Consider the following 15,005-nt stretch of genomic DNA (forward strand, 5'->3'; position numbering starts at 1 on the left):
ATACACGATAACGATACGATATTTTAACATTTTTGCGATCGATTTGTAAATTGAGGGGGCATCCTCCACTCTAATTTGAGTAATTTCACCATTTTCATCCTCCGTGTCTGTAACATCCCTCGTCTGTTCAAACAAAGCAATGAAAAGGAGAGCGAGCATGCAATCAGATGCAGATCAGTGCCACCATGTTCAGCTTCTTCTTCTCGCGATATGAGATTTCATCTCAACGATACATATTGTCATGTTTTGATATTGCGATATATTGTGGGACGATATATTGTGACATCCCTAATCTGAACTAATTCCATGGGCACAGACAATTCATAGCATTCATAGTCACAGCAACAAAGGGCATACATGTCATGTGGTATTGTATCTTTCATTGACTCTGTGTCTGTCTGTGTGTAGCTGGCAGGTACCGGGGTGCTTGCTGTGGGACTTTGGCTGCGCTTTGACACCAGGACGGCAGGATTGTTTAATGGAGAGGACTCACCTTCAGTCTTCTTCACCGGTAAGGCTTTTGACTTCAGAGTGCTGCCTTGACATCCACACACCCAGGGTACAACACATCAGCATCTAGGCCAACGGAAATGCCACAGATTCACTCTATTTACATTGAATTCCTTCCCACCAAATATTCCAAAAAATATACCAAAAAATTCTCTATTACCAAGCCCCAACCTCCGGTTCTGAAAAATGAAGCCAACGCAGAAGTACCAAAAACTGCAGTTCACTTGAGGCTGGCCCACCTTTACAGCAGGAGTAAACCTGTTTACAACCTGGTACAAAAAAACGGGTTTGGTCTAATGTCACCATTCATGACAATTGCATTTGGAGTGAATTTGATATAACTCACCTGTTTATACAGTCTATCTATGGCTGCAAAAATAAGTCAGATTGTATAGAAGTCAATGGGAAAATGACTTGACTTCTCACTTTTATGGTCTTAATTATTAGTTTCGAGTCTTCTTCACGACAGCATGATGTTTATTTTATAAATTACGGCCCCATTTAGAGTCAAACGGATGATAAAGCAGACTATGTTTTGAGGCGTGATTGACAGCTCCAGTGATCGTCCAGCTCACCAATCACAGAACAATAGCAGGTGGCACTGCGGCTCTTTGGGAAAGCCCTGTCTGGCGCTAGCTAGCTCAGTAAACCATCACGTGAACTCATATTCTGTTTCGTTCTGCTGTTCCATCTGGCCTCCAGCCCAGGGCGGGCGTTTTCAGACATGACAAAGTCCACGGGCCAATGAGGGACCTGCCTCGTAGTTGACATCATAACCAGCCAATCAGGGATGCCGCTGGCAAAACAATAATGGCTGCTCCCATGTTTCTGCAGCTCGCGAAGCAACGAGCAGTCACGTTCGTAGAGTTTAAACAGCCGTAAGTGCTGTTATTGCTGAAATAGACCCAATAACAACAATTAAACAAAAACAGGAGTATATGCACCAGCGGAGTTTCCCGGCGGAAATGACGTTTTTGCTGTTCTTCTGAGTAGATTTGGATTTGAATGGATCAGATGCTGATTGGTTGAAGGACTGGATTTGGCAACGCTGATTGGCTGAAAGAGTTGTCTGTCGAGTCAAGTGCACTGAAATGACTGTGCACAGCTTGGAGTCCAGACAGAACTGCAGAACGAAACAGAATGTGAGTTCATGTGATCCGGATGGTTTACTAGGCTACATGCTAGCTGCTTCTGGCTCCAAATCACCAAGATGCCAATAGCAAGGCTTCAAAACGGGCGAGTCCACAAACCACTGGGTGACGTCACGCTGGCTACATTATTTATTTCTTATATTTATTATACAGGCAATGCTTCAAATTCAAGAAGCGAGATGCTCCGCCCACTCAACCTCTTTCCACACAGATCATTAAAGTTCCATCTAGTCTGAAGGCCCTGGAGGGGTTTCATCAACACACTGCACATCTCTCTGTTGTGTGTGTGTGTGTGTGTGTGTGTGTGTGTGTGTGTGTGTGTGTGTGTGTGTGTCATTTCCCTGTGGGCCGCCAAGGTATTGCAAGTGGGCCACCAAATCATTTTTGCAAAACATTATGGTCTTTGTGATTTGTTTTAAATATCTTTATGTGTGAGAATGCATTTCTCCATTATTGAATGATACCATGATTTATTTGTAATCAATTGTTTGTTCATTAGTCTTATTGCAGACAGCCTCTCTCACTTTTAGTTTCTGGTTTCTGTGTGGTGCTGATGGACCGCTCCTGTTATCGTTCAAATAAAAAGTGTTCTGACTGAGAATGCATGATTTGGCCTCTGTACTGTTGATGGTCAGATGTGGGCCTTGCCTCGGAAAAGGTTGGGGACTGCTGCTCTCTGGACATTGGTGTTTGTGTGCGTGTGCTGTTTCACTGGCAAGACAGGAACAACATGGTTTTGGGTAGATCATTTGGAAATCATTTGGAAGAAGTAAGTTTACTGTAGGTTTCACCTTCAGACAGACACAGTGAAACCTTGACTTCCCACGTGCCACATGGTGGCAATGAAAGACCAACAATTAAATTGAACCAAATCCAATTAATCCCTTGTTTACTGGCTTTTTACCAATGTCAAGAAGACTAAAGGCACTGACGTCTGTTTGTGTCGTTCTGGGAGTCGAATCCAGCGAAACCAGTTATATGACAGGGAGGGATAGAGAGAGAGGGGTGGAGAGAGGGCAATAATGAGAGAGGGATAGAGAGAGGGGGAGGGAGAGAGCGGGAGAGAGCGGTAATGAGAGAGAGAGAGAGAGGGGAAGAGAGTGAGGAACGGAGAGAGAAGGGGAAGAGAGCAGTAATGTGAGAGAGAGAGAGGAAGAGAGCGAGGAACAGAGAGAGAGGGGAGAGAGAGATGGAGAAATGGAGAGAGGGGAGAGAGAATGGTCACACTGTGCAGAAGGCAGATGAGGCTGAAGTTTGTCCATAGCGATGGCCATTTCTCTAGCCTGCCAGAGCGACACACACACACACACACACACACACACACACACACACACACACACACACAGCTTTCATTCTTGGCTCACGGACAGGGATGCCTTTGTTTCTGGGCTTTTGTTCTCCTCCCTAACGCTGAAGAACTGTCACCAACAGAAAGACTCCCTCCTCCCTCCTTTTTGTGTGTGGCCAATATCCGATATGCCGATATTTTCCAACTCTTTTGGTCGATTGCTGATATATGTGCACATTTCCCCCCGCCTAATTCCAGAGAGCCGATGCCGATATTTCATTTGAGAGCCTTTATCAGCCGGTGACGTGGCGCTATCATTGTGCATCCCTAGTTTTCACTGTGATGTTTGGCTTCAAGAAAAACTGTTGTTGCTGTTGTACAATGTGCCAAAATAACCAGCAATGAAACATGTGTCTGTGTGTGTATCTCATGCAAATAGCATAGAGAAGCACTAGGAAGGATGACCTGTGTGTTTATTATCTGTGTGTGTGTATTGTTATGATACATCTCTATATGCGTGTGTGTGCAGGTGTGTACATCCTGATTGCAGCAGGGGCTCTGATGATGGTCGTGGGCTTCCTGGGATGCTGCGGAGCCATCAAGGAGTCGCCATGCATGCTGGGATTGGTGAGTGGTTCTGTCTGGATGAGGATATGATGATGATTAGTTGTTCTTAATATGAAATACAATAAAAACTATCAACGCTTATTTAATCAATCAATTGAGTCAATACGATTTCATCTATTAAACCTGCTTGTACTAGCCATGAAGGTAACGGAGACGGGTTAAAGAAAGATTACATTTATTTTTGTTTTTCAAAATAGATGGCTGTAATATGCATTCATGGGTTCAACTTTTTGGAACATGTTCCGAATAAGAAAAGAGATGATATGAAACTCTCTGCTATAATTGAGAATATACAAGTTTCGACAGTTTCTTTGTGTCAACAAATGTATAAATGAAAATCGTGAAAATTACCAATTAATGAGGGTGTGCAAAATAACAGTAGAACAAAGAAAAATGAATGTATGTACGATATGAAAATGCACACAAAAAAGAAATGTGTGCAGTATGAAATAGCTGAAAACTAATATACTGTAATGCAATATGAGAGAGACTAATATGAATCAGAATCAGCTTTATTGGCCAAGTATGTACACATTGAAGGAATTTGGCTCTCAAAGTACGACACACAGAAAAAGGTATGCACACGTTCAAACAAACAAAGCACGGGGTCATTCAAACATTTACAAAGGTTTGAATATGAAGTCAAAAATGGAAATGCGCAGCGTCATTCACATGCTTGTCCTAGTAGTGTCTATGTGTGGAGATGTGTATTGTACTGTAAACAAAAACTTACACTATTAACTTTCTCAAATGGATTCTTGTTACACATGTAGATAACGTTTTGATGAAGAACACACTGCATGTGGACAACAGATAGAAGAAATGTGAAATGATGTTGATTATGAGTGTGACTTGGCTGAGCAGGGTTGATGTTCTTAACATTTTCATTTTTCTGGCTTAGTTCTTCCTCTTCCTGCTCCTCATCTTCGCTGTAGAAGTGGCTGCTGGCATCTGGGGCCTCTCCAACAAGGACAGGGTAAGAACACACACACACGGCTGCTTTTTTAGCTGGGCAGCACGGCCCAGCTCTAGAAACCCATATGACGCTTATGGCTCATTTCCACCACATTCTACTGCCCTGCACAGCTAGTCACCAGTCGGCTCTACTCGTTTCGGCCCGATGGATGTTCTGCTTCGACCGCCGATCATCTGCCCCCGCCCACAGCTGGTCGTCATAGCGCCGCATATCTGTCCTCCGCCTATAGCCGAAGTAGGCTATAACATAACGTTACAATTAAATCCATCCCCAGAACTTTTAAACTGTTTATGAAATACTGGTGCCTCTAAATGACCTACAGTGTACATGGGCAAATGTGATAATCGGCCAGGAGAATGGATATCACTTTGTTGTTAGTCAAACTCACATGCATGCGCTGCGCGCGGACGGGAGAGGCGCTACAGAGTGTGAAGCCTCTACCCCGGCGGCCTCTCACCAGGCAAGACCGCGGCTTCACCAAAGACCCGCCTGCGGCCTAGCGGAGCGCTGCACTCAACTACAAGGGCTTCCTGAGCAGCAGCACTTTTTCTCTCTCAAAACAATTGAAACCACCGCCACAATTTTATTTCACCAGAGGCGAAGGCAGCAACACAAAAGACTGATGGAAATAACATAACAGAAGAGAAGGTAAGCCCACTAAACTGGTATGCAGCATTGCATTGACAGTCAGTAGATAGACAGAGTAAACACGATTCTGCCTGACCAATCAGTCGTCTATAATGTTTTCACGTCACCGTATGGTACCGGGTTCACAGCCCTAGAACCCCAACGAAGCAGGGACGAAAAGTAGCACGACTCAACCCCAAATCAACCCGCGCTGGGACGGTTTTTATCGGTGGAATGAGACCATTTGTCGAGCGGAGCGGGACCGCGTTACTACCTGCGGTGGAAATGGGCCATTAGTGAGTGAGTGACTCATTAATAATGACATGGCACCATTGGTTGGCTGTGGCACCTCCATACACAGTGTGAGGTGACACATGGGGCTGTGGCACCTCCATACATGTTAGAACAAAAAGGGAAGCACGCACATCTCCGTAAAAATTTGCAGGTGCTGGACTCAAAAATACACACCATAGAAAGAAGAGGAAGTCCGCACACTGTTGACGCTCCAGCGACCACAATTTTATTTAAGGCTCACACAACGTTTCAACCCCATTGAAATCAGGTCTGATGAAGACCCGAAGGGGTTGAAACGTTGTGTGAGCCTTAAATAAAATTGTGGTCGCTGGAGCGTCAACAGTGTGCGGACTTCCTCTTCTTTCTACCTCCATACATGTTGACAGCACTGGCAGGGTTTGCCTGTAGGTGGGATTCAATCCCCTGATCTCCCAGTTGCAAATCGCACACACTAACCACAACCCCAAGAGAGCTGCGGTGAAACAGAGCTGGTTAACGGGCCTTTATACTGCAAAGTGAGTTTAACCAACTCCCTCGCTAGCTACCACTCAGGACTCACGAAGACTCACATTAACTCGGTTACATACACATCACACACACCGTCCATCTATATATTAGGTTCCCTCGTCTTGTTGACTGTCAGCAATCTCAGCAATTCTAATCAACATTCTGCTTTCTTTCTTTTTTCTTTACGGTCTGTCTAGGTGGTGGAGGACATTACAGAGTTTTACAAGCAGACCTACGACAACTACAAAGCCACCAAACAGGAGGCATTGAAGGAGACTCTCCGCCTCATCCACTTTGGGGTGAACGCACACACACACACACACACACACACACACACACACACACACACACACACACTTCTGTTAATTCAGACTGTAAATTGTAATGGCGGTTTCTATGCTTGGATTTTTATTTATCCCATAAAGCACTTTGGAATACAAAGTATCGTGCTTTCAAGTCGACTCCACAAACACAACAAACAATGACTACTAAACAAGGAATACAGCTGAATAAATAAAATTGCGCAGTAGGAATCTTAATGATTAATCGAAAATTGATTAATCGATCGTCAAGAATTTGATCGATCATTTGATCATCATTGATTTGATGATGTCTTCCATGATGATGTGATCCAAATCTTGGGGGCATTTTTTGCCCCTTGATCACGGTTTTTAGGGGCATTCTGATTCTTGGGGTCATCTTTGCCCTTGCCCCTGCCTTGTGTGTGTGTGTGTGTGTGTGTGTGTGTGTGTGTGTGTGTGTGTGTGTGTGTGTGTGTGTGTGTGTGTGTGTGTGTGTGTGTGTGTGTGTGTGTGTGTGTGTGTGTGTGTGTGTGTGTGTACAAATTTAAACACATCTCTCTCTCCAACCTGCACATTTTAAAGCACCATGAAACCACCAAGTCTATTAAAGAACCCACCCACACACCGGGGTAAAGTACCAACATGCTTCTCAAGGTGTGAAGATAACAACCCCCTTCACTGATAAAAAAAACACACACACGCAACACAGCAGAGAGATGATAATCAATACACGTCCCTGTGGTTTAGATGTTTTCAGGTAAACACTTTTTTTTCAAAACAACTTTTAGACTAAGAAAAAGAAAGTTTTTTTTTTTTTTTTTGATCAATCAAAACTTTATGTTAACTGGTTAATCGACAATGTAGGCTATGTGCTATGTGCTATTTTCTCATTTTTATTTTCTTTGCTGAAATGATTTAACACCACAAGGGCAAAATTTACTTTCACTACTCATACAGAGGAAGAAGAAAGCCAAGCTAGTAGACAGAAAGTCCATGGTGGGAGAATTACACCCAAAAAGACAACAGTCATCATTGTAAACATTGTAATACAATGTTGAAATATCTCACGTCCACAAGCACAATGACAGCTAATACAGGACGTTTAGTTGGTTGATCAACTTGTTGGGCCAACCTAAAGACAGCTGTAAAACCCTGCATTTTGTATTTTGTATTTTGGATGTCAAAAGCTGTTTTTAATATAATGATTCATCAATTAATTCATCGTTAACATGACCAATTAATCGATTAAGGAAATTGATAAAAAATGTGCATCCCTATTGCGTGGGCATAAATTAAATTGAAAAAATGCAATGACTGGAAATTGAAATACCCATGTCACATATCAATATTAAGTATGTTTTGCTGAAAGAAGGGTACTCTATGAATAAAGGTTATAATTATTCTTAATCAGGTGGACTTTGTAGTTCCACAGGTTTTTCAGTGTCCATCAGTATTTGAACTTCCAGACCTGATTTTATTCAACGTTTAGGTTTCCTTGTTCCCTCTATGCAGCAAAACACACGAGGCAGCTTTGCACACTTCATACAGATCTTCTTGTTGCCTAGTGGAACTCATCACATTGTCCTTGTGTCCTCTCCACAGTTGGACTGCTGTGGTCCCACAGGCACAGTGATCGACGCGGCCAAAGATATCTGCCCCAAGAAGGAGGGACTAGAGATACTCATCACCACGGTAACACAACACGCAGCATTTTCTTTTCTTTCTTTTTTTTATAGCCACCAGGACAAAACCAGTAAAGCAATAAAGGAAACGGGTTTTATATGATGGGAGGAGCAAAGAGGGTTTTCTTCAAAAATCCAGTGATTAAAGGTAATGGGATTTTGATGTAAAAATAGAAGAAGAAAACTTTTTCGGCTTTTATTGTTTTTATTTTTTTTATATATTTTTTATTTTCAAATTTTTGCAGAACAATAAACAAACAAGACAAACAAGTTCAGACACAGGAAAAAAACTAAACAAAAAAACAAACAAAACAACACATGCTACCAGCCCTATATGTGCCCATGTGCTTATACAATATGCATTGAGTCCTATGAAAGGGGTCCATGGAAAACCATCCAGGTAAGCAGTCTATCACCCGTAACCTCAGTCACTAGTCATTCTTGACTTCGTCAAAGTAAGCCAAGAAAGGGGTCCCAGATATTTGAGAACCTTCTGAGCGAGTTGGCTCTCAGGAACCTCAGCCTCTCCATCTGTATAACAGAGATCATGTCCATCAGCCACACCTAGTAAGCAGTAGAGAAGGAGCCAGCACTCAAAGATGTCCTTTTGAGGGTTTTTATTAGGGATGCACCGATATGAAAATTTTGGCCGATGCCGATAACCGATATTAACATTGCTGTTATGGCCGATAACCGATATTTACCGATGTCGATATGATCTGTATAAAACCACATTTTTATGATCATCACATTTTGTACATACTGAAAAACACATGTTAACACTGAATTTGAAAAAGTTATGCATTTCTTTATTTGCAAAGCCTTTGGAAAAGCCCATAAATCATAGATTTACTGCATTATTTCATATCAATGTGAAGAATTTGGCTGATAATGATAACCGATATTAACATTGCAACATCTGACCGATACCGATATGACCGATATGTTAAAAAATGACTAACATCGGCCGATACCAATATGATTGCCGATATATCGTGCATCCCTAGTTTTTATTCCTGTTGCAACCACAATGTACGCGTTTCAGCAATAGCCTTCGTCAGCCACACCTGAAAAGAAGGCGAAGAGGAGGACTTCCATTCCTTTAAAATCAGTCTTTTAGCAACAGTTGTTCCCAGCGTCAGAGATTGCTGCACAGCTGTAGGGAAGTTCAGAGAGGACTCCGAGCAGCCAAAGATTTTCGGCTTTTATTGTTGAATATGTTTTGATATTGAGAATTAGCCAACAAGGTGAAAAATTTATTTTTCAGTTCATTGTGACTTAAGACATAAATGTAGGTCATAAGATGTAAAGCTGCAGTAGGCAGTTTTAAGCAACAACATCAATGGAATGTTAACCATGGCATCATAGCAGAGAGTAGAACCTGAATGACGTGTGCTGTGATTGGCTAGTTATTTAGCTGAGCCGGATTGTTTTTGTTTAGTTTTTTTTTAGTTTTTTTTTTTTTTTTCATAACAACAATACTCAACACAAAAACCACGCACATGCCAACAACAACAAGCAGTGGCACTGTCTTGACCACAACACAAGAAACAATAGACAGAAACAAAGAAGAAAGAAATACAGCTGCATCAACACACACTAGACATCGCTGCCGTCCCTGGACAACAGTGATATACGGTATATATACAGTACATCATACCATACAAGACATGTTACTGCTTCTGCTCTCGCTCACAAAGTCAAAATATAAGCGACGTGATGTATAGTTTTTGAGATACTAACATTTGTTTGGCACAACTCATACTAGTTAACTGCTGCAGTGGCCCCGCGGAAGTGCTTTTTTGTTGTCGTGATGTCACGCTGATTCGTCCTATACTTGACCAAATCTGGTGTCACTCAGAGCAGCATAACAGACCAAAACATGTTCGGTGAAGAAGATTTTCTGTACATATTACACATATCCTCTTATAGAATAGTTTTTTCCCCCACTAAGACAGACATGATCGGGGTATTAAGGGTCAATGTACTAAGGGCAAGTCTGAGCACAGCTGGGATCAGTGTTTAGAAAAGTCCAGACAATGTTGCCTCCTTCAAATGATCGTCTTGTTAGTAAGCAGAGAGATGGGAGAGCGCAGGAAGCAGTCAGGTTGAAACAGTCAAGGTCACTTCTCACACCACAGCACAGCCTGAGAACTGCTGCTGGCACAAAATCTCAGAAGATAACCCCAGAAGCCAACCAATCAGAAGAGAGAACAAATGATAGCGAATTATATCAACGATAGGCTAGCACTGTACCACTGGACCAGCTCGTTTGTTGTGTGAACAATGCAATAAACTGGTATTCAATTTCAGATCATCATTCCTCTATAGTGTTATAACATTATTTTTGAGTGCAAGTAATATGTTTGTGGACTCCTAATTTACCATCTTTCCCGTCAACTTGGAAAATCCACAATGGCGCCTTGACACTAGTGTCAAATACGATGCAAAACAGTTTTATGTTATTATATTATTTATTTTGTGAATGAATGATCTATGTGACACCATGGAGTAGATGCATTCAATGCATCTACATGAGCCAATGCCATAGGTCGAGGCGATGTCTCGTCATAGACGCTGGGTTAGCTGGCTCAGCCTGGCTGGGGGCGGGGTCAGGGTAGGGTAAAAACCCCCGTTCTATCCATTCAGCAAAGTTAGAATTTAGCTGATAGCTCAGCCCAGGCAGACACGATCGGGGATTTAACCACCGCAGTAAACGCACATCTGAGCAGATGTCTTGTGTTCTGCTCTAGAACCCCCAAACCTGTAGTTTAGAGCCGCAGCACCGTCCTTTGGTGAGTCAGGCAATTGAGATATATGGGCGGTTTTACCCCACTCGCGCACCAGCCGTATAACATTTTGTGGGCGTTCCCACACATGCCGACTGTCTCTATCGGCTCATCGAGTACTAAAATAGCTATACTTACTTCCGCTTACTGCTATAGCTTAGTTAGTGGCTGTGTGTATACTATACCGTGGTCAGTATCATAAATCTGGAGAGTTCTATGATAGTTGTGAGATAAAGAGGAGGGGCCATGTGTGCAGGGCCTAATCTGTTGCAACTGCATTACGTGCATATATGGTAGTTACGCCTCTGCTTACCACATGAATCCTCTTAAATTCTGTATTAACAGACAGTAGCTACTGTAAACAAACCACACTATCACGAGAAGATTAGCAGCATCTATCGGCTTCTACTCTTCATTTGACAGTGAGTCGCCGATCGCCTTACAGCATGAGAGAGAGAGAAATAAAATAATACAATTTCTCCTTTGTAGTCTACTAAAAAATGTAAAATAAGAATGATAGTGGCCTAGTGAAAATAAGAATGATAGGGCGCCATATAACCGAAAATCAACAAATTTCATTGTTTCCCGTTTTTCATTAGGCTATTAATTTATTTTGATTGATTTATTGATTGAATTCGACAAATTAAAAAATACAGTACACCAACAAGCATACACTATCAAATAATGAATCAGGATATCACAATAAAGTCGTTATTTCCATTGTGGTCCTGAATTTTGAGTGTCCTTCAGAGCTGGTGTCTGCAGGTACCATATTCAAATAAAAATGAGGTAGCAACATTACAGACAAAAAGAAGAGAAATGAGAAGATATGACTCAGTGATATGACTGCTGTCCTGGTGGGAGAGCTGGTTGTCCTTGACGTGTCTGCCCCCGGCACTGTTCTTCCAGAGCAAACAGCTTTTAGTTTGTGGCGTTGCAGTGAAAAACTCCTCTCCCACATGTTTACCCTAAACCACAGATGATTACTCAGTGGTAACGTGAGGTTTGATCTCCTAGTGGAATCCGGCTTTCTAACTGGGGCCAAAGCAACATGGTAACACAGCGGGCAGCAAAGCTGTAAAGAACAAAATGCAGTGAAAACATTATGTTGGCTATAACTGTTAGCAACAAAATTGCAATTGCCAAGTACATCATCTGGCTTTTCCACTGTAATACTGAACAGCTGTGCACATCAATAACAGAATACTGAAATCCCACCAAGCTTTTTGTAGCCTACTCTATGTAGGCCTACTGTGGTGTTTTGGGCATCTTACTATAGCTTACTGTATTGGGCACTACAAGAGTTACTATAGTGTGTACTGTAGTTGCTACTATCCTCATTATGTAGAAATAAACTTGCAGTAGAAATTCATGCAGTCTGTAGAGTTATTTATTTGTTTATTTAAAAGGGATGATGCATCAGTATGTGGATACAGATGAAAATATGCCAGGTTATAGCAAATATGAATTTACTCTCGTAGAAATGTTTTTGTATCGATTTCAGGTAACCAAAATGTTTTTTTTTCCGCACCTAGTTCTTAGTTAACTAATAACCTTGGTCTGTCCTTCCTCTGTCAGAGCTGTCCTGCTGCCATCGACACAATGTTCAACAGCAAACTGCACATCATCGGCGGGGTGGGCATCGGCATCGGCGTCATCATGGTGAGTCTGTTTACTGCAACCAGTGTTTACTGCAACCAGTCTGTTTACTGCAACCAGTCTGTTTACTGCAACCAGTCTGTTTACTGCAACCAGTCTGTTTACTGCAACCAGTCTGTTTACTGCAACCAGTCTGCTATACTGCAACCAGTCTGCTATACTGCAACCAGTCTGTTTACTGCAACCAGTCTTCTATACTGAAGTCTGTTTACTGCAACCAGTCTGTTATACTGAAGTCTGTTTACTGCAACCAGTCTGTTTACTGCAACCAGTCTGCTATACAGAAGTCTGTTTACTGCAACCACAAGTCTGTAAGCGTTTCTATTTGCTGTTGTAAACACCCTGAGTCTGGCAGGCGTTTCCTGCATAAATCCTCTGGCACACAGATGCTGCCCGTTTGTCTAGAAGAAGAACCTGGTAGTTTGTATGAGCAGTGCCAGTGATAGATAGCCACCATAGGCATTGTCATTGAATAGAGAATTAAGACTCCCCCGGGTCCCCCCCCCCCTTTCCTGTGGTATAGCTACACTAAATGCTAATTTGAGAACTCCTGAATGTAGGCCTATTCTTCCTCTCAGGCAGCCATTGTTTTCCGTTCATTTAATGAACTTGCAGAGAGTTGAAAGTTGCTTTACGTGGGCAATCCATCAGTGAAGATCCATCCTGCCCTGGGTTTATTTTGGTCAGTTTGTGTGATCATTTAGTTGAACATTGACTTGAAACTTCTGGAGCATTCCCCTATCACGTTGTTGGCTCATTCATGATGTGTACTGGACTCTTCTGCTATGCCATTCCTCTCTTCTATCACGTTGTTCACTCATTCATGTGTGCTGGACTCTTATGCCGTGTCCCTATTCTCTTCTCGCCCCCCACAGATTTTTGGGATGATCTTCAGCATGCTGCTCTGCTGTGCCATCAAGAAGTCCAGGGACTTTGTCTAGACTCTAGACAAACAGAAGAACCCCTCCCCTCCACCCTTAACTTATGTCTACACCCTCTAGTTCCCCTGCTTTAGATTCCCCTGCAGAGTTTAGACTATCATTTTAGTAGTCCATTAGCTTGTAACGGTAATCTTTAAATTGCTGCTTGGTTCCAAACTGGATGGACGAATCCACCTGTGCGAGCACCTGCCTGAGGCTTCTTTTTCCTCAGAACTAAACCCAGCCTGGGCCAGCGCCCAGCGATGATCATTTATTAGGATTGTATATTTGTACCCTAAGTACAGTAAACAAAAGGGGATTTTTATATCCCCAAGATGCTTTTCTGAAACAGAAACCAAGCCCCACTTAAGAAACCAGCAAAAAACCACAATTGTTTTCAGCCTGGAAGTCCAATTTAGGAAGTGCCCTCCTGCCTCGGGACCTAGAGGAAAGACTCTTGCCCTCTGGTGGTGTCACAGTGTCACAGCCCAGCAGAAACCGTGTGGTGACTCATGTTTGTGTACCAGGTTATTAGCGTTCCACAATGAGCCAATTGAGAAGCCGAGGAAGGAGGCTGCTTTAGGCATAGCAGGGAACCTGTTGCTTTGGCATTTGCTGCCCTCTAGAGTTCTTTGCTGCAAATGTACATTGTGCTTAATAGAGCCAAAGTCACACCCTCTTCTGCGTTCAGAATACGAACCATCCGCTATTCATTTGTCCAGCTACATTTCATAAAATGCTTAGAAAAATAGTTTTACTTGGTCAAACCAAGCGATTCAGCCATATTTATAATCAGGAGAGACCATATCATTTAACTCTGACCAAAAGTAAAAAAATTAAAACTGATTTTTTTTTTGTGTGAAATTTGATTGATCTGATTCTAAATATAGCTGAATCACTGCTTGACCAATTAAAACTATTTTTATAAGCATTTTACTAAATGTAGATAGAAAAATGAATGGTCGATGAAATCCCTTGGTTTGTATGCTGAACGCGGAAGAGGATGTGCCTTTGGCACTCTGTCTTTTTGAATGAAATACTTCATGTACTGCCTATGTTTTTACTGTATGTTGCACCGATGGATATTGTTGACTTTAGTTGAGTGTAAGCAAAACGCCTGTGATGATGTGTGAGCTAACAGGCTTTGAAGCTAACTGAATTTTATTGTTTTATTGTTTGTTTATGTTCTTGCTCTTTTTCCTGAAGTGACATGTTTGTTAACCTGACCTTTTTGATGAGATGCTTGATTTTTTTTTTATAAATACAGAAACCATTGGACTTTCATCCAAATATACTGTACTGATGGATACAGCTCATGTATATCTTTTGAGATGCCAAATAAAATAACTAATAAACACTGGACTTTGGTGTTGATTTGCTGTGTATTGTCTCTTCCACGTCAGCTGCCGTTTGTTTTAAACAGGTCAATGTGAAACCATGCCCTTTTGAACTCTTAACTGCTCCTTCATACTTTAAGCTAGACACTCCATTTAAACTTTAAATGAGTCACCACTTTTAGGACTCTATCCAATTAAAGCAGCTTTAATTTATCCTTTGTACTGTTTGAGAGATCGCAGTTTGTTTTTTCAGCCTTTATAATGGGACCAGCCTTGAGTGTCTCAGACTAGCAGGCTGTCCTTTTTACTAAATCCACACAAAACTGCGACAGTTAA

At 42.0% G+C, this 15,005-nt stretch overlaps 1 protein-coding gene across 2 annotated transcripts in view; it reads left to right on the forward strand.

Moving 5' to 3' along the window:
• The window catches only part of LOC310796046 (CD9 antigen-like), a 40,730-nt gene extending 26,036 nt beyond the window's left edge, over positions 1 to 14,694 (forward strand). For both annotated transcript variants that reach the window (XM_083658202.1, XM_083658203.1), the window contains exons 2-8: positions 409 to 511; positions 3,479 to 3,576; positions 4,478 to 4,552; positions 6,178 to 6,279; positions 7,885 to 7,974; positions 12,332 to 12,415; positions 13,288 to 14,694. In XM_083658202.1, coding sequence (XP_083514328.1) covers positions 409 to 511; positions 3,479 to 3,576; positions 4,478 to 4,552; positions 6,178 to 6,279; positions 7,885 to 7,974; positions 12,332 to 12,415; positions 13,288 to 13,353 — 618 coding nt within the window. In that variant the 3' untranslated portion in view covers positions 13,354 to 14,694. The remainder of the gene's footprint in view (positions 1 to 408; positions 512 to 3,478; positions 3,577 to 4,477; positions 4,553 to 6,177; positions 6,280 to 7,884; positions 7,975 to 12,331; positions 12,416 to 13,287) is intronic.
• Positions 14,695 to 15,005: the final 311 nt, after the last annotated feature.

This window comes from Poromitra crassiceps (genome assembly GCF_964638095.1).
Source record: "Poromitra crassiceps genome assembly, chromosome: 2".
NCBI classification, from domain to species: domain Eukaryota; kingdom Metazoa; phylum Chordata; class Actinopteri; order Beryciformes; family Melamphaidae; genus Poromitra; species Poromitra crassiceps.